We start from the raw sequence: 19988 nt of genomic DNA on the forward strand, positions 1-19988 counted from the left end.
AACTTTCTTTCCCTTAGCATAGAAATGAGTTGGGCTCACTTGTTTTAAAACCTCTTCCCCTCAACCCTGCATCTTTTCTGGTCCCATCCTAAATCCCTTGTCCCTTCATTCCTGGTGTCTCTCACCTCCTCATTCCTCAGCCCGCTGCACTCTGGAACCTGCTCCTCAGCCCAGTGAACTAACTCTCGCCAAGGTCACCAGTGCTGTCTCACCTGACTGCCACAATGACTGCAGGCCTTCGCCGACATTCTCCCCATAGCAGCGTGCTGTTCCCCACTCAAGGTAGGTCTCTGCCCTCTGGGGCTCCCTGCCCAGTGCCCCAGCAAGGGCCGAGGGCACTGTTCTTCAGACTGGAACCAGGCCCTTGGCCCAAGCCACAAATCAGACCAGGACACATTACGAGTGAAAGTGTTTAATAGTTAAATTATTTAAATAGACTTTTCAATTTCCATGGGAAATCATAATCCTATCTGTTTTTGCAAGAGCAGGAATAAAAAGAGTGCACACCCTTGGAGGGAATGAAGAGCTAGCACTGCATGGTGTCGCCAGTCACTGCTGGGATAGGAGGGATGGGCCCCCGAGAGGCCAAGGAGACCGTAACCAATGGGGGGAACCACCAGAGGAACTCAGCACACACACGTTACTCAGGTTGGAAGCAAAATTAAAACCTAGCACCACTGGTGGGTGCTATGGAGGGGCCGGGGACTTGAGAATGCCACCATGGAGAAAGCCAGTCCCCCCAACAGATGCAAGAGGGGCAATGCAGAACTCAAAGGACAGAGCAGCAGAAGCGTGGACAGACTTGAGCTGGCAGTTTTAGGTCCGTAAACTTTGCTTCTCAGAGCTGTGTTCAAATTGGGGTGAGAGATGGTGTGTGGAAAGGGGAGCTCGCTTCAGCAGCACATATACTAAAGAAAAAAGGGGAGGCCGGTGCTAGTGTCCAGTGAGAGGTGGTGCAGATGGGGATCAAAATAACATTTTGCAGTTGGCATATAGCTGCCGCCCTACCTCCTTCAAGCTCGTGTTAGAGGTGAGAATAATTCTGCCCTGAGAAGCAACAAAAAGATGTGGGCACAGGACCCAAGGATTCTGTTTGAATATATCCCTATGATAATATATCATTTTTCAGTTTTAAGCCCGTTTCCATTTTATACCCTCAGAGGATATAACAAATACAATTTTTTCCAATATATTTCACTTCCACCTCCCAAAAAACCAAAAACCAGACAAAACAAAATTTCTGCTAGCTTTGCCCTTTGGACGCTGAAGCTAGCTAGGCTCTATCCTTTTCTCTGGTCTGCAGATGAAAAGCAAAGCCACCACCCTCCCTGAACCCGAGGGCTGCACATTACCCCCAAGTCTGAGGCACTATCTCTGGGCGAGCCACCTGCATGGTAGCCAACTGAGAAAGGCAGGTAAGGCTTCCCACCACCACCGCCCCCTCCCCTCCCCCCCGCCAGCTGAGCACCTGTGGCCATCCCTGAGCACTCACAGCTGCCTCTCTGCAGGCAGCAAATGGTTGGCATCTCAGGGAGAAGAGGGGACAGGGGCCATGCTGTCTGTTGCAGGCTGAGGCTGCTTCCCTTGGTTCCACCTGAGCCTGAGATGGGAAGGCAGTTTTTGTTTTATTATCCATTTGCATTTTACTTAGGGGAAGTGATGTGTTAGATGGGGTAATGTACGCATGCACCTTCCCATTTAATCTGAATGTAGGGCACCCCAAAAGGACACGCTCACTGCTCTGGTTGGACCTGGGAAAACCCAAAACTGCCTAATCTGAAGTGAGGGCAACAGGCATCCTGCATGTGACCAGTTCCACGGCATAAACACACATCTACACCAGTACATACGCTGACACACGTACAGTACAAACGCTGTGCACAGCTGTTTTCTAATATAGTTTACAAAATATAGAATTTGGTATATTTGTTAGATCTCCAAGGTTTTCAATAATACAAAATAAAAAATACAAAAAAGACAAGTTGGGATCCTTGCCCTCCCCCCAACCACCAGTGGCATCTTTGTTTGCTTGTGGGTCTCTCATACGCATACAACTAGCATAGTCTAAAGAAGGGCACAGAAAGTTGTTTTATTTAATAAATATTTTCTTTTTCTCAGAACCACCCCTCCTTGCCTCGCGTCTTCTCGCCTCCCCCTCACAATTTGTTCTGTTCCCCTCCAAGAGACGTTGTCCACCTGTGTAGGTGAGGAGGAGGGCTGCGGAGAAGGCCGCAGTCCCTCCAGAGCCAGCACTCCTGCCAGCAAGCCCCTCCGTGGGGCAGGGGCCGTGGCCTCTGTCAGGGGTTTAAAGGCTCACACAGGGAAGTGGACCCCTGGGGCCGCTGGGTTACCCTGGGCCAGAGTTGGGCCGCTGACCGACCCACCCACCCGAGGCTGAGGCCTCCCCCTCAGCTCTGTCGTTGCACACTCGGCTGCCACACACCGTAAGCACTCAGCAGCTCCTTTCCACCTGCGCAGCAGCATCCGTTAGAAAACTCGGGATTCGGATCGCGCCTAGCAGAGTCTTCTACAGAGGAAACATCTTTGGTCAGCTTGGTGCTCGCAGGACGCTGGCACCCTGGGGCCTGGGACGGAGGCTGCGGCCTGCCCACAAAGGCAGAAGCTGCTTCTGGAGTCAAAGTGGAGAATCTCACCGGCGCAGCCACGTGGGCTAGAGCGCAGGCTTCCACCTGCCCCCCCTCCGGCACACAAAGAAGCCATTTCCGTTTCTCTGGAGGCCAGGCTGCCTGGCATCACTGGCTGGCAGCTGCTAACTGAGCGGGGGCCCACCGTTGAGGAAGTAGGTCATCATCTCTCCTTTGCCCTTGACCTTGACCACACCCCTGCACTCCAGCTGGTATGTGTTGGCAGCCAGCACCTGGTACATGTCTGTGGTGACCTGAGGAGGCGAAGAAGGGGAGAGGATAGGCCATTGTTGAGCCAAGCCGTGACTCTGTTGTCAGGCAGTTTTGTCCGACTGTCCCCAACACACAAGGGTGGGTGGCACCTCCCTGGCAGGGGCTCTCAGGGACTGACAGCTGCTCACCCCTAGACTTGACTGTTCGAAACAAGAAGGATGACAGCACCTACTTTGTGCCAGGCAGTGTGGCCTGTGGTCCCTGAACTGCCTGTCATTGTCCACAGTGAGAGAGGTGCAGAAGCTGAGCAGAACTGCTTAGGGCATCCACAGCATTCTGATGCTGCCCCACTGATACGAAGCATGGGCCCAGCGTGTCCACCCAAGTCTCGCTCCAGGACAGATCAGCGATGTTCCTGGAAATTGGTTTTTCACACTACAGATCGAGAGCCACTATTCATCTCACTGAATCTATGAGGTAAATACTGTTATCTCAGCCTCAGGAAACCTAAATCACTTGCCTGAGGCTACATAGCTAACAAATGGCAGAGTGTGGATTCAGTTCTGTATCCTAGTGCCCATCTCTGCTTTAGCTTTTGGAACAAAGGGGAACTCACCAGTGGCTTCAGTAATCACTGCACTATTGTAGGGCTGATGTGAGCAGCAATACAGATGAATGCCTCATGCAGTGACCCAAAAGCCGTCTGAGTACAGCCCACACGCCCCACCAGCCACCCCACAAAACCTCTGCTGAGGATCCTGGCCCTGCCTGGCTGTCAGGCCAGGGAAGAAGGGGCCAGAAATCTCTAGATGGGCTGCTGGAAGGTGACCCTACTGGGTTATCACATGTATTCCACGAATGGGAAAGCCCTACGCAAAGGTGAGGTGCCGGGCCGTTGTGTGGCTGCTGACAGAGTCCCTCACACCTGTCTGTGGGTGGGGTCGGACATTCTGCAAGCACACATTCCTTTCTCCCCAGCTGCCATCTTGTTGTCCCTTCTCCCTTTGGCACAGGGATAGAAGTGAGAGAAAGCCATTTGGCCAGGTTCCTCCAACAGCACCTATCAGGCCAGGGCCGTGCTTGGGCTGACCCTCTGTTCAGAGGTCCCACAGAAGAGAGGACTTAAGGGACATTTAAGCAGTGTCAGTGTGAGCAAAGGGCCATGAAGAGAGCAGAGTTCAAACTTGGGAAAACAGGTCAGGGAGGCTAAGTGACCTCCCCACAGCCTTATGGGGGCCCTGGGGATTCAGAGGTACAGGAATACAGCCCAGTCCAGGGCCTCACTGTTGTCAGGAGCAGAAGGAATTAAGGGCAGTCTAAGAAAAACAAAAGCGGTTGAAGAGAGGTAGGCCTGGGAATCGCAAGAGCCAGCTTGCACAGGATGAAGAGAGGAGAAAAAGTCTCTGGGTCTCTGGCCAGGCCCCTTGGCAACCATCCTAGGGATCACTGGCCTTCCCTGGTTCTATTGCACCAGGCCCTGAGTGCTGTGGGCTCCAACTGGCAAGACATTGCTCCCTGCAACCATCTTGGTGTCCCCTTGTATGCCTGGGTCTTGGCATTAGCACTCCTGGCTTAGCATCAGCAGTGGCTCCTGCCTTTACTCCCCCAATTCCTTCTGTGGCCAGTAGAGGGCTTTGCACAGGAGTGAAGATCTGTCCAAGGTCCTGAGGGCCTGAAACACAATGATCTCCAAGCTCCCGAGACAGTGCCAGCTACCTTCAAAATTGGCTGCAGAAATTCTGACTGGGGACTGTGGGCAGCTTGCACTAGGGACCTGGAGTATCAGGCAGAGGCCCCCATGGGGGTGAGCCGGGTGGTGGATGCTCCGGCACTCACCTGGATGCGGTCAGGCACACCGGTGCTGTCCATGCGGCTGGCCACGTTCACCGTATTGCCCCAGATGTCGTACTGAGGCTTGCGAGCCCCGATCACCCCAGCCACCACGGGGCCAATATTGAGCCCTGCAGGGGACAGAAGTCAGCAATGTCATCAGGGCTCAGACTAGTGCTCACCAGACTATCATTCCTCCCTTGACACTCAGCAAGTTCCTCTGGACTCAGTCTGAAGACGGCCAGTGTCCTCCAGGCCCGAGACCATGCTTTACCCTGCAGTTCCCACAAAATGCCTGCCAACCCAGACCACGGGGTCTGTTCCCACAGCACTGTTCCTGTGTCCTCGCCCCCAATCAGGTCTCAGCTCCTGCAAGTCCATCACCAGGACCACCCTCTTCAAGGATTCAGTGACCCACTGCAGCATCCCACTGCCTGTCCTTAATCATCCCTGTTGGTGGCATTTCAGTTTTCAGTTCATTCTAACCACACGTACCAGAACTCATCCTTTTCCCTCATCACTCCTGTTTCTTTCAGGGGCACAACGATTTTCATTCTTAGTACCTTGCTCCTAACCCACAGTGTCTTCTCTGTCAAGGTGATCCTCCCCTGGGCGTCTGAGCTCAGGCAGGGATGCCACCGTGACCCAGCTCCAGGAAGCAAGGCTGCCATCTCCCTCCTGGCACTTCTGCTCTCATCTGTCCACCTTCCCGGTCCTAGGCACGCCAACCCCGATCACCCTGCCCCTCAGCCTTTGCCATGCTAGCTCCCCACCTCAAATGTCCTCCCTCCTCTTCAAGCAAGAACCTTACCCAACACACCTGGCTTAACTGACACTGTCTAGACATTTTCTGCCGTGTCTCCAAGCCCCTGGGCGCTCCCCCTCCTCTCTCACATGGGGCCACATTAAACCTCACTGTTGTGTGTGAAGTAGGACTGCAAACATAGCAGAAGCTCCCAAATAGAAACACCGTCATTTCTTAAGATGCTTCCCTCCACGACCCTCCTCTTCAGCCCTGTCAAGGCCCTGCAGCTTTTTACCCGACCTGCTCTTCCCAGGCTGAACTGGCCAGAAGGAAAGCTCACCGATCTTCATCTGGAAGTTGTTGAAGGAGTGCTCATTGATGTACTTCATTTGGTCCATGAGCTTCATGGCAAAGTCAGCCAGGGCTTTGATGTGGGTCTTGCCCACCTTGTCATATGTAGAGTCATTGAGGCCTGAGGCAGCCATGTAGGTGCTGCCAATGGTCTTGATCTTTTCCAGCTGCCTGAACCGATCCTCACTGATGATCTAGATGGAAGGAGGCCAAACCTGGGTTACCACCAAGGCTGGGGCACTGAAGTCTATGGGGGACGGGCAACAGCATGGCCCCTCATGTCCTCCCAGTTCACACAGGAGGCCCAACTCCACACCAGCTCAGTGAGGCCAACAGAGCAGGCCTCCTCCCATACTTACCTGTGTGTGGTCACTGTGAGTCACTGTCTGCCCTGCACCAAGAGCCCCAGGCCAGCCCACTAGTCACCTCAGCGTCTCTTGCCCCCAACAGGGGCTGGTGGCCATCTCCTCCCTTCCCTGGCTCATATCCCCATCCCTCCCAGGGACACCACCTCATCTTTGTCCAACGAGACACCCACCTTCTATCTCCATTGTCTGTCAAAAGCCTGCCCAGACCCAACTTCAGTCAATTCCAGCTACGCTCTGCCCCAGGAGCCTCATGGGCTGTTCCCAGCACAGCCCATTCCCAGTTCCATCCTCCTCCTCCTCCCAAGGCTCTGTATTCCCGCTGGGGTTGACCTTCTCACCCTCACCACTCAGGGGGCCCCCAGGGTCAAAATGCCCTACTGGGCACAGAACCCCCAGCACCTGGCACACACTAGGTGCTTGGCGAGGGTGTAGTAAATAAGACACGTTTGTGTTTCCGCCTCTGCTATTCCGGGCTTTGCGTCTTTGTCCTGCCTTCTCCCTTAGCCTAGGAGTCCCTCCTTCCTTGGACTCCCTCAAAGGCTGGGCCCCAGCCTGGTGGGAAAGGAATGGTGGCTGATGGAGAGTGGCTGGCAAGGTAGCTGGGCAGGGCCTCAGTGGGACAACGGACCTGCAGAGACTTCAAATTCCAAACACCTGGGCTGGGACCCCCATTCTTCCACCTACTAGCCCTGACCTTAGGCAAGCAGTGTCTCTGGGCCTGTTTTCTCCTTTGTAACACAATAGAGGAAGAAATGTAGGCAAGGTGCCTGTCTCCCTTGCCCCTCTCCTGTTTGCCCACCCGTCGCACCTCGTCAAAGTCGGCGATGATCTCATTGAGTAGTCGCAGGCACTCAACACCCTCATTGTTGGCCTCCAGCTCCACGTAGAATTCAGAGAAGTTGGCGATGGAGGCGAACATGACGGCCACACACTCACACGACTGGTAGTAGAGCTCATCATTGCGTCGCTCACGGGCCAGGAAGTGGGCGGCCACATCCTTGGGCAGGATGTTGTGCAGCAGCCGCCGGTTGTAGGCCTGCAGCTCCTCCATCTCCTCCTTTTCCTCTGTGGCCTAGGACACGGCGCCCGGTCAGGAGAGGCATGCGGCCTGCCCGCGTGCACCCAAGACCTCCACTGTGCCCAGCCTCTGTCCCCCTGCTGTCCCCACCTCTGGCTTTCCATGAGGAAGCACCAGAAAAGTGAGACACTTGTACACATCCAACTGGGCTCTGCCTGCCTGCCCCTCGGAATGTGTTGGCCCCGAAGGAGGGAACCCCGGGCTGGGAACGGGTCCTGGAAGACAGGTTGAGAGCATCCTGTCCGACCAAAGCTAGACCAAGGCAGGGGGTTACAGGGATGGCCAAAACCACAGCCCCAGTGGCCCTCCAGCTACCAAGTGCTCCACAACTGTCCACTTTCTTCTTCATATCAGGAAGTACAGCCAGAAAAGCAGTTTGATAAGGATCACTTAATAGACCAACCCCACTGGGACGATGGTTTAAAGCCCCACCAATCTCCCTGGTTCCCACCAGAGCAGACTCACCCCAGGGCCAGGAGGTACAGATGCCCCAAAGTGCCACCAGGGGTGGGATGGGCACATCACCATTGACTTTGGTTCCCCTGGGTCTGGGAAATTGGGGTTTGTGGTCACTCACCCTCTAGCTTAAGAGCCCAAAAATCAAGAGGCCAACAGGGAGCCACAGCCTGAAGAGCAGAGACAGTTATGCACCAAGGTGTGCAAGGAGCCATCTGACCAGAGTTCATGTGACACAGGAGGTACACAGTGCAGTCTGCTAGCTTCCTCCCCCTTGATGGCAAACAAAATGGCCCCTTTAACTGGGAGTGATCATGTTGGTAAAACAGGCAGGTAAAGGGTCATTAGCAGGGCCATTGAAAAGATCTAGCCAGCCTGCTGGGGGCTTTCCTAACTAAACGTGGAGGCCTTTCTATTTGGCTGCAGCTACAACCTCCAAAAGCACCAGGACCACTTCCCTGGCTCTCCCTGTGGATGGTGGCTGCTCATGGGGAAACTGCTGGCACACCCACCCAAAGCCACAGGACCTGGGTCCAGCAGGTAAGGTAGAAAGCTCAGGGACCCCAGGGCTCAGAGGCCTAGCCTTGCACCTGAGGTGAGAGGACCCACAGCCCATCAGTCCTAGAGCCGCTGGAAACACAGCCTTGACAATAGGGGTTATGCCTAAGGAAGTTCCTGGATCCTGAGATGCCAGGTGGGTGCAGTGGGACCTTTGCTTCTGAGATGCCTTGGGAGGCCCCTCCTCCCAAGCCACCCTCTGCCTAGCTCTGGTACAGGTGTGCCAGCGGGAGTAGGCCAGAGTGGGAATCTCTATACTTCTCGAAGGTTACTCCCTGGAAGAGCCCCAGCCGGGCCATCTGCCTTGGAAAATGCACAGGCTGCCCACAGTGCTACTACTGCTGAGACCACATGCCTGGGGGCCCATGAGCACTCTAGCTCCTTTGATCAGCCCAGCGGTGGCAGAAACATAACACATGCCCTTCCCAGAGTGCATCTGCCCAGTGCCAGGCAGCTGGTGGTGGAGGCTGGGGTTGAGATAGTCGGAGACTGGTTACTGCAGGGAGCACTGGCCAAGGCCCCAGGGTTCTGACCAGGAACTCCCGCCACATCTGGACAACTCTGCCCTGAGATGTGACATTGGGCAGCTCCCAACACAGCCAACCGCTTCTAGGATTGGGCTCTGGCCAGGTGGAGGGCTCAGGGGTCCACAGCCCCCTTGCTGATCCTAATAAGGTCAATGCTGTGGGAGAGGGATAAGACCTGAGACCCAGTGGTCTGGCCAGGAGCAGGCTTGCGGGTAAGGGTGTGTTCCTGGTACAGACGCTTCAGGGAAGCGAAGGACCTCGGGCTTCCCCAGCTCACTGCCAGCACCACACCCACCCACCATGACCTTAGATTCAACAGCAAAATTAGCTGCTGAGTTAGACTGGAGGGGTGGGGAGCACCCGACTATCACTCACCCAACCCAAGGACCTGTGTTCAGGTTTTTGCCTGTTGGTATGTATTTGATGTTGTTCCACCTCCCAAAAGTCCTGGAGGAGGACGGGAGATGAAGGGACATGTAAGCATCATGAGCCTGTTGCAGGGGTTCAGTGGAGAGAGGCTGACACGCCTGCCAGGTAGAGACATGCTCACCCCCAACCCCACACACCTGTGTACAGGCCTTAATTGTTTTCAAAATGGGAGGGGAGCTGCGGTTGCCTGAACACTGGGGTGGGGTTGTGAGGGAAGCTCAGACTGCTCTGTTCAGCCCTGGCAGGCAGCCTCACTTCGACCCTGCGTACTGAGGAGCTAGACAAAGAAGTGGGGTGGGGTGACAGGGCAGCAGGTCACAAAGGCAGGCTGAGTGGCAGGCTCACCTGTCCCTTGCTTCCAGCCCTTTCTCGAGATCTTTGCCACACAAATGAGTGGCAGGACAGCCACTGTCTTGGGGGTGGGGGACTTCCTCAGGGCTCACATGGGAGGTGGGGTGCGAGTGAGCAGAGAAGTGGAGGGAAATCAGCCCCAGGTCCCACAGAGCCTGGTGAGCCCCTAGGAGAGAGCTGGCGCCTCTGGGGAGCTTCCCCAGAGGCATGAGGGGCATGAGAGCTGGGAGGAGGCAGGGAGGCAGCAATCTGAGCCAGGAAGGTATGGCCTCACACTGGATATCCCCCGGGTCCCTCCCAACCCAGGGATGATAAGGGGGCATTCCACATGCAACAGTTTTCCCCCAACCTCAGGGCATCCGTTCAGTGGGGAATCTCAGCCAACCTCCTGCGAAACACAGCAGGGGCCACTGGATGCTCCCATCCTTAAGAATGAAGTAACTGGAATAACAGGTCTGAGGCTGCCCACAGGGAAGACTTTCTCACCGTGGGCGCCCTCTCCTGGACCTTCTGAGTCGGTCCAGCAGGTAACAAGCAGCGGCTGGGTCCATCACTAGCACCTGGAGCATCACCCTGTGTGTGGCCCAGTGGCATCCCCTCCTCCGGGTTTTGACACCATCAGGGCACAGGGCACAAAGCCTGGAGGCTGGAGCACTTCCCTGGGCACTAGCACCCCACTGCCTCTGCCCCTACCTGGACCACCTCTCCCCAGGGCCAGGGCACAGCCACCTGTCCAGGCTTCCGGTTGATGGTCTTTGATGCCCCCTCCATCCATTCTCCCCTGGAAGAGTCTTCAAGCCAGTTCTGGTCACATCAGGCCCTGCTCAGGAGCCTGTGGGACCAGCTCCTGCACTGCAGCCTCTGTGACATGGGGACTACACGTCCCACAGTCCTCACCTCCTGCCCGCTCCCCTCTCTCCCGACTCCTCGCTGCCCACACTACAGACTAGAGGCCATGCCTCCCCTCTGTCCCTGCCTCTGGATGCACACAGCAATGCCTGGCCAATATTTGTGACTTAAGAGCATATGTCTTGGGCCCGTCAAAGTCCCAGCGCTGTCAAGGGTGGGATGGTTTGGAATAAGCTCCAGGGTTTTGGCTCTTGGCTCCAGAAAGCAGGGAGCAGACCTGCTGGGACATGGGGCACAGATTAGTGGGACTGAGCAGGACACCTTTTCAGTGCAGGACGAAGGCTCAGCCAGCCCAGGTGATGAACTCGTTCACTCACAAAGTGCTGCGAGGACTGGGTGTGTCCCCCATCCCAGTTCCAGTCCCGGGGCCACCCACCTGCAGTTTCCAGAGGAAGTCCAGGCGGGCGGTGGACTCCACTTGCTGGGCATGCAGGTATAGGGCCAGCACGAAGACTGAGATGATGATGGGCGTCACCACCTTCAGCGCCACCTTGGTCGCATGTTCAGGGCTGCAGGCAGGAGGCAGATGCCTGGCACCTCATGGCAGGCTCAGAGGCCCCCTCAGGCCTTTGTCTTCCTCCTACTACTCCCCCTTCTCCTTAACCTCCCACTCAAATTTTGCCTGAGGTAATGCCTCCTCCAGGAAGCCACCTCAGCTGGCAGCCCTGTCTCAGCCCCTGCTCACACCAGCAGCTCAGCAGCCATTACTCCTCTCCTGATGCCCACCTCTCCCCCATCACTGGGCAGCTTCCCTCTGGTCACATCAGGGGATAAATGAGGCCCTTGTAAAAGGCAGCATGTACATCCCAGGCGTCTCCCAGTGGACAAGATAGCGGCCGTGGGCATAGTAACAAGGAAGCCAGGCAGGCCATACTGGCCGTCTCTGGGCTTTGGGCAAGTCTCTTAACCTCTCTGAACCTTAGTTTCCTAATCTGTAAAATGGGATAACAATACCCACATTTTAAGAATTAAAGATACCAGGGGCACCTGGGTGGCTCAGCGAATTAAGCGTTCAACTCTTGATTTCAACTCAGGTCATGATCTCACAGTTGTGGGATCGAGCCCCTGCATCGTGCTCCATACTGAGCATGGAGCCTGCCTGGGATTTTCTCTCTGTCCCTCCCCTGCTTGCGCTCTCTCTCCAAAATAAATAAATAAATACTAAAAAAGAAAAATACTGTACACAAAATTCCTTGTATAGCACCTGACAAACAGTAGGAACTCCACACCTGGTAGCTAATAATGACTAATTGCATTCCTGTTAACATTAATACATACTCTTCATAAAAGCTGCTCTCCCAAACCCTGCTTGCTCCCTGTCCCAGCAGAGAGCCTGAGCCTTGAACACTGCACAGACTCCCTGACCAGCAGTAGCCCTAGTGCAGGGCCTACCCCACAAAGCCCACAGGCCTTGCTGGCCCCTCTCTTCTGGCAGGGAGCCAGGGGGCACCAGCTCCTATTCTCCTGGGCCTGGAGTCTGACACATGCTCCTGGGGAAGAGTGGGAAGCCAGATGCTTTAAGGTGAGGTCTCTGGAAATGACCTGTGTGTCCTAGGTCATCTTGGGCTGGTGGGAATCGCACAAGAAAAGAAGGGCATCTACCCAATGAGGCATCCTTGGTCCCTGGGGAGTAAAGGGCTTCCCTGCCCCCTCCAGCCTTCTCCTTCACTGCCCACCTTGCCTCAGAGGCCCCCTCCCCAATGGGCACCACCACTTTCTCTGCTGGGCCCTGGGCTGCTGGCCTCTGGCAGCTCTAGGCCAAGGGCAGGGAGAGGCTGTGTCAGAGGACTTGGAGAGTATCCACTCACCACTGGGAGGTCCCGTTGTTGCTGAAGTCTCTGTGAACAGGAAGCGGGGAGGGCTGTTCGGGGCTGCTCTTCCACATGGGCAGTCTCCACTCCCGCTCTGCCCCCCTCCCCCATTCTGTCTCCCACCTTGCTCTGCCCCTCCCACCGCCGTGCTCCCCCACCACTCCCAGCCCTGCTGCCCCGTGCCTGATACCACTGCCCCCACTACAGTTGCTCCCTCATCCCCCCCCTAACACCCCTCTGGATCCAAGGAGACTTTCAGGATGGGAGGCTTACAGAAAGCCCAGCCCCAACTGGCATCTGGTCTCCATGACCACAAATCACCCAGCCCATACCTGGGACCCTGGGGCCCCCCAGCACCTCCGCCTGGACAGAAGCCAGCCCAGCCACCACCCCAGCCCTTTGCTGCATCCAGAGGAGAAGAAACACTACACCTATGCTGTGTCCAGTGTAGTTACCACAGCCACGTGTGGCTAGAGCCTTCAAGTGTGGCTAGTACACGCTAAAATGTCCTGCAAGTGTAACATAGATACTAGGTTTTGAAGAATTAGTGTGGGAAAAAATATAATAAGTTTCATGAATCATTTTATATTGACTACATATTAAAATAATATCTTGAGGGGCGCCGGGGTGGCGCAGTCGGTTAAGCGTCCGACTTCAGCCAGGTCACGATCTCGCGGTCCGTGAGTTCGAGCCCCGCGTCAGGCTCTGGGCTGATGGCTCGGAGCCTGGAGCCTGTTTCCGATTCTGTGTCTCCCTCTCTCTCTGTCCCTCCCCCGTTCATGCTCTGTCTCTCTCTGTCCCAAAAATAAATAAACGTTGAAAAAAAAAATTAAAAAAATAAAATAAAATAAAATAATATCTTGAATATATTGGTTAAATAAAAATATGAAATTTGTAGGCTTTGCCTTTTTAACATAGCTACTAGGAAAATTTTAAATTACATTGCATTATTTATCCATTGGACAGTGCTGCCCTGGAGCCAAGCCAGGGACTCCCAAACCAGAAATGACCTCTGTTCTCTGCTGCTGCTTCAGCAAAGGGAGGGGATGGGAGAAGAAACATGGTAGACCCTCAAGAAATATTTTTGGATGAATGGATAGATGGATAAATGGATCCCATCCTATAACTTGGAGAAAACACAGTTTGCTGCATTTTCTCAGGAGACACAGACCTGTCACATTTTTTGCACTTCCCAATGTATATGTGTGTGTGTGGGGGGGGGGGGGGGGGATAGAGTGATGGGAAGAAAAGAGCATTGATATCAAGCATTTTACCTACATTTTACTACTATAGGTATTATTCCCAATTTACTGGGAGCTAGGTAGCCTGAGGCACAACTCCCATGCCTGCTACCTAGATGTGGGACCTAACGACTCACCATCATAACTAGGAGCCTTTGAGCAGTGCACAGACTACCCAACCATCCTGGCAGCCCTGTCGACCTTGCTAAGTTGCTCTGAGGCTGAAAAGGGATAATGTATGTCCCAGTGCCTAGCTCGAGGCAGGACATAGAGCCCATGAACAACAAAGGCTGTTCTTTTGCTCTCACAGACCTTGCCATCCAGCTCTGTTGAATCTTTACCCCTCTGGGCCTGAGGTGCCACAGGCAGATGGAGTTAAGTGAAAATAGCTCATCAGAGACTGTCCTGAACAAATGAGGAACAATTCACTGAGGCCTGAGGGCAGGACTGAATAACAAACTGGAGGGGACAGCAGGACCTACTCACCCTGAGGCCACTCCCCCACCCACTGGGAAAGAGAGGAGGAAGACTAGACACTGGTGCTTTGCCCAGGTGGTAGGCTGGGGGGCAACGCAACACTCCCCTCGCAAGGGCCCCCTGCAGCCCAGGTTCCCAGCCGCCCGCTCTTCCAACCTCCCTGCACTGCCCCAGACCCAGTGTGGGGAGCCACCTACATGGCATTGGCGGTGACCAGCAGGTCGGCGTTGTCAAAGAGCGTGACGCGGGGCACCTCAACAATGAGCACGTATGTGAGCTCAATGGCCAGCATGAGCACCAGCTTCCCAATGCAGCTGATCTGCAGGAACACGGAGCAGGCCAGCAGGCTGAGCAGCACACTGTAGGTGAAGTACTGCGGAAAGAGGGCAGCGGGCTTCAGCGCCCTGGCCCCACCCTTCCCGGCCCCACGCCCCGCCCCCCTGAGCCAGCCACGTTTAGGCTGATGCGAACTTGTGGCTGATGCGAACTTGTGACGTAACCAGAAGGGCCCTGGTTAGGAACCAGAAGATGGGGCTCTAGGCTGAGTCTGGCCAATGCTGGCAGCAGCGCCCAGTGGTTAGAGCAGAGCTCCAGGCTCAGGCAGACTCGAGTCGTAACTCTGATTCATTGTGGACTGTTGGTGTGACTTGCGCCATTTATTCAACTTTTCTAAGCCTCATTTTCCCCATCTGCAAAAGCTCCAATGTCACCGGCTCACCGCTGCCGTTCCATGAGAGGAAGCGCCTGGTTTCCTCAGTAACTGCAGACAGCACAGGCCCCAGCCCCTGACCTGCAACGTGAAATCCCACGGTTTGCAAACCAAAACTATTTTCATGACTAATGTGGTGGCAACATCTGAACTGGCCTTATTTGGTGACAAAGCCTGCCCCACGTGATATGATGCTAATTATCATCTTTAGCCTGCTTCTGGGGACGATTCATACATTTTGCTGCAGAAATATTACTGTATTTCATTATCAGGTGCTGCCCAGGCTACACTGGGGGTGTGAGATACTCTTTCAAACTCTGAAAAATTCCAAAGTTCTGAATCTATCTGGCCCAGAAGGCTGCAGACCAGGGATTGTGTCCCTACACGATTTACCCTGGGGAAGTCCCTTCTGGTCTTGGAGCCTCGGTTTCTTTCTCAGACAATAGAGGAGCTGAACCAGAGACCTCGGAGGTTCCTTTCTGCTCTGTCGTCCCCTGATGCTAATCCTAGACATGCCACCGTCGTTATTTTGTTCCTTTTAAATTTAGCATCATGACTTCTGAGTCAGGCACTCAGACTCACTATGCACTTCCTCTGCTTTGGGCTGGAGGCCAAATGGCAGTGGGGGACGCTCCCAGGTTGGACCTTGAGCCTCTTCAGGCCTTCAGGAACCCAGAGAGGGGATACAGAGGGCCCCCTGGGAGGGGCTAGCCTTAAGCCACTACCTGGAACAGGGGCAGAGGAAGGAGTAGGGGGGGGTCCACCCAGATAAAAACAGCCCCAAGGATAATAATCCTGTCCTTGGGGGTGGGGGGGGGAGGGCAGGGAGGGAGCCCCCAGGGCCAGCCTGGATGCCCATTCAGACCCTGAGCCAGAGAGCCAGGAGGCCAAGGCTTACAGGTGGTGTCCCCAAGGGCCTTGGGATCTGTGAGGAGTTGCTGAATCAGAAGACTTGTGAGCCCGAGAGCTCTGTAGTCATCAAGGCCTGGGGTCAGTGGGACTGGAACTGGTCAGACTGGTGAGGGCTAAAGGCTGGGACCAACCATGTCCCTCAAGTGAGGAGCTGGAATAAGCCCTACAGCCACCATCCCCACTCTCTTCGCCCATTCCTCAGCATCTGCCATGAAGCAGCAAACACCAAGGGGCAACTGTCAGATCAAACAAGGCCCTGCTTCTCAGCAAACAGCCCTCAAGCAGCAGTTCCTGTGAGCTCCGCCAGCTGCACGAGGGAGCAGAGGCAGAAGGGAGACTCGGCTGCCCCCCCCACCCCCCCACCGCCCCGGCAGGTTGGGAGGGCTCAGCCGGACCCAGCGGCAGGTGGAAGAGAGGCGCTTGTCTAGGTGAATGCTGGCGGGAGTCCTGCCCTTCATGGAGGTTCCCTTGTCCCATCTGTACAGGGGAGATGGATTGGGCTCATTCCCAGGGCTGGGGGAGGGAGGCCAGCTCTGTGACTGCCCCGGCGGCCCTCACTGCAGTTCTGGACCTTTCTGTGAGTCACGGGGCCCTTTTGGAACTGGATGAAAGCTTGGACTTTCCCCAGAAAAGGGTAACAACTACCATCACCTCACAGGTTCCATGAGAGCCCCGAAGGCAGCTGGGGTATGGGAACTACCCAGTGCGTGCCGTAGATGCCCTGGGCTGGAAGCCTGGCCTCAGGCTCGGAGAGCTTCCTGAGGAAAAGGTGAATGAAGCACCACACATACCATCGGCACTTAATGCATGCTGCTCTCTAAGGGTTCTTGGTGTTTAAACCCAATAACCTATGGGTATGATTTCTTTGGGGGTGATGAAAATGTTCTACCTAGATAACGACGATGGCTGCACACATCTGTGAATATCCTAAAAGCCACTGAATTGTATGTACACTTTGAATGGATGACCTCGATGGCAGTACTGGATTGGGACTGGGTTCCTTTGCTTCCCTCCCTGCTCTCTGGCCCATAGCAGAGAAGCTCAGGCAGGTTCTCCTGAGGCAGGCCTGCTCCAAAGTGGAGGGTCCACAAACAGCTCTGCCCTCAGGTTAAGGCTAAGAATTCTGGAGCCAGACGACCTGGGTGAAAGCTCTGGCTTTACCACTTCCTAGCTGTGTGACCTTGGGCAAGCGACTTACCCTCTCTGTGCCTCACTTTCATCTGTGTAAAAAAGATGTTAACAGTGTCTATGTCAAAGGGCTGCTGTGAGGACGAAATGAGTAAATCTATGTCAAATACTCAGCACAGTGCCTGGCCCATGGCAAGCATGCTGTTTTACTGTTGCATGGAGAAGGCTGGCCTCGTTCACTGATGTACGGCACACGGACTGAGAGACTGGGATAGGGTCTCTGGGATGGCTGTGAGCTTGAGAGCCCTTGACTCCCCCAGAGCAGCCAAAGGCAGAGAGGGAGCGGGGCAGAGGGGTCTGTCTGCACCCAGAGCCCCCTGCCCATTACCTCGGGGAAGTTGCAGTTGGGCCGGGGGCTGCTGCAGAAGCCCCGCTCGTCACCCAGGCTGTAGTTGACTGCCGACTCCACCACATGGCACGCGTTGACCTGGCTGGTGCTGATGTTGTGCTCATCCGCCAGGCAGCCGAACAGGTCCTTGGAGTTACACATGAACTAGGGGCAGCGGGGGAGAGGGTCAGCTGTGGGGGCCAGGCGAGGGCAGCGCATCTCCACAGGGCAGCGGGTGTCTGTCCACCCTGGTCTCAGGTGCAGCCTGACACTGACGGGGGGGACAGGAGAGGAGCCTGGAAGAAGTCAAGGAGCCAGCAAGGTTGGCCCGGCTGCCCAGGCTAGGGCTCGTAAACGTCCCCTGGGGACTTCCTGAGTCTTTCTGGTCCCTCCAGCCTTGAGAGCAAGGAACTAAAAGCCTGTGTGAGAGGCTTTAGGAGTCAAATCTGAATAAAGACCTGAGGGGAAGACCGAATGAGAAATTCTGGGGGAGAGGGAGCTCCAGGGAGGCGTGGGGGGTGGAGCCACCTACCATGTTGACAAAAGCCGACAGGAACACCAGGGTGATGGTGAACACTCCGACCAGGGTGCTGTTCGTCTTGGACCGCACGATCTTCCTGGAAAGGGTCTGCAGCGGGGCCGGGAAGAGCTGAACCAAGGGAAGAGGAGGGAGAGAGACAGAACAGAGTTCAGTGAGGACTCTCCAGACCACCATAGAGGAGCTGGGGAGCCCTCCCTCCCCTCCATCTTTGTCTCGTGCCAGCATAACCCCAGGTCCTTTCTGAACGCCCTCCTAGTGTGCAACTGTGCGATGGCTCACACCACTGACCCACTGCTCCCGGCCGACGACAGCACAGAATCTGCGGCTGGCCAGGAGTGAGTCTACCTGGGAAGCTTACAGGGGAGAGAGGCGTGGTGGAAGGAAAGGTGCTATCCTGCCCCCAGCAGAACAGAGGAAAAGGCACATGAATCCGCCATGTGAGTTCTGGGCCAGTCAGGGTTACAATCAGGCAGTTAAGGAAGCCTGGAAGGTCCCAGAACTTTCCCAAGGAGGGTCAGAAGGCTTCTTGGCAATAAAAAGCTGTGGGCCTGAGGACTTGGAGAAAACTTAGGGTCTGAAGGGAGGAAATGGGCTTGTGAGAAGGGGACAGAGTAGCATGTGAGCAGGAGGGTGGGGCCCTAGACAAGTGAATTAAGTGAACCTTTTTTTCAGGACTCCCATTGATCTCCTGTTTCCCCTCACCTACCCTCCCTACGTTTCCTTCAATTAGACAAACAGCATGTCCAACCAAAGACCCACCTCAATTTTGGTAGCTAAATGACCCAGTCCACTGTATCTACACAGTTGGCTTTGTCCACCATGGCGGGTGCCAGGGGTAAAGGCAGAGTGGGGAGTTAATTGGTTAATGGGTATAGAGGTTCAGTTTGGGAAGATGAAAAAGTTCTGGAGACGGACAGTGATGATGGTTGCACCAGAGAGTGAATGCATTTAATGCTGCTGAACAGTACATTTAAAAAGGTTACAATGGAGAATTTTGTATTATGTACCATTTAAGAAAGAAAGCAAAAAGACAACCCAGAGAATAGGAGAAATTGTTGCAAACCATATCTCTAATAAGGGTCTTGCAACCAGAATACAGTAGTCTCCTCTTACGCATGGGGATATATTCCAAGACCCCCCCCGAGAGACCTAAAATTGTAGACAGTACAGAAATGCATATATACTATGCTTTGTCCTATGTACATACACTTAGCATAAAGTTTAATTTATAAATTAGGCATGGTTAGAGATTAATAACAATAACTAATACAAAAGCATAACAATTACAAAAATATACTACAATAAAAGTTATGTGAATGTGGTCTCTCCTCTGTCTGAAAATATCTTATTGGATTCGCCCTTCTGCTGACGATGTGAGATGATAAAATGCCTACGTGATGCGAGGAAGTGAGGTGAATGATGTAGGCACCGTGAGGTAGTGTTAGGCTACTACTGACCTTCTGACGATACGTCAGAAGGAGGGTCATCTGTTTCCAGACCACAGGAACTGAAACCATAATAAATGAAATCATGGATAAGGGGGGGGACTACAGTATACAAGGAGCTCTTACAACTCAACAATAAGACAACCCAATTTAAAAATGGGACAATGATTTGAATAGGTATCTCTCCAAAGAATCTATACAAATGGCCAATGAGCACATGACATGAAAAGATGTTTGTTGTGAGTCATCAGGGAAATGCATATCAAAAACATGAGGTACCACCTCACACCCACCAGGATGGCTATAATCAAAAAGTCAGGTGATAACAAGTGTTGGTAAGGACATAGGGATATCAGAATCCTCATCCATTGCTGGTGGGAATGTAAAATAGTGCAGGTGTTTTGGAAAACAGGTTGGCAGTTTCTCAAAATGATCAACAGTTACCATATGACCCAACAATTGTACTTGTAGGTATATACCCAAGAGAACTGAAAACGTAAGTCCATGTAAAACCTCGTATACAAATGTTCATAGCAGTACTATTCATTATAGCTTGAAAGTGGAAACTACTCAAATTGATAAACTAAATGTGATATTTCCACAGAATGGAATATCATTTGGCCATGAAAAGGAACAAAATGTTTTTACATGATATGAGAGTATATGCTAAGTGAAAGAAGACAATCTCAAAAGGCCACACGTTGTAGGAGTTCAGGAAAATTCATACGGACAGAAAGGAGAGTTTGAGGCTGCCAGGGGCTTTGGCGAGCAGGGAATGAACAGCGACTGCTAACAGGTATGGGGTTTCTTTTCAGGATGATGACAATGTTCTGGAATTATAGTGGTTAACAGTTGCCCAACTTTATGAATATACTA

The 19988-nt window shown here is 53.9% G+C and overlaps 1 protein-coding gene across 1 annotated transcript in view; it reads right to left on the reverse strand.

The window, feature by feature from the left end:
- Positions 1 to 298: 298 nt before the first annotated feature.
- The window catches only part of ADCY5 (adenylate cyclase 5), a 148783-nt gene continuing 129093 nt past the window's right edge, over positions 299 to 19988 (reverse strand). The window contains exons 13-21 of the mRNA XM_049628293.1: positions 17659 to 17775; positions 17127 to 17291; positions 14187 to 14362; positions 12269 to 12298; positions 10837 to 10969; positions 6961 to 7224; positions 5774 to 5978; positions 4695 to 4819; positions 299 to 2899 (exon numbers count right to left, since the gene is read on the reverse strand). Coding sequence (XP_049484250.1) covers positions 2771 to 2899; positions 4695 to 4819; positions 5774 to 5978; positions 6961 to 7224; positions 10837 to 10969; positions 12269 to 12298; positions 14187 to 14362; positions 17127 to 17291; positions 17659 to 17775 — 1344 coding nt within the window. The 3' untranslated portion in view covers positions 299 to 2770. The remainder of the gene's footprint in view (positions 2900 to 4694; positions 4820 to 5773; positions 5979 to 6960; positions 7225 to 10836; positions 10970 to 12268; positions 12299 to 14186; positions 14363 to 17126; positions 17292 to 17658; positions 17776 to 19988) is intronic.

This window comes from Panthera uncia, chromosome C2, assembly GCF_023721935.1.
Source record: "Panthera uncia isolate 11264 chromosome C2, Puncia_PCG_1.0, whole genome shotgun sequence".
NCBI classification, from domain to species: domain Eukaryota; kingdom Metazoa; phylum Chordata; class Mammalia; order Carnivora; family Felidae; genus Panthera; species Panthera uncia.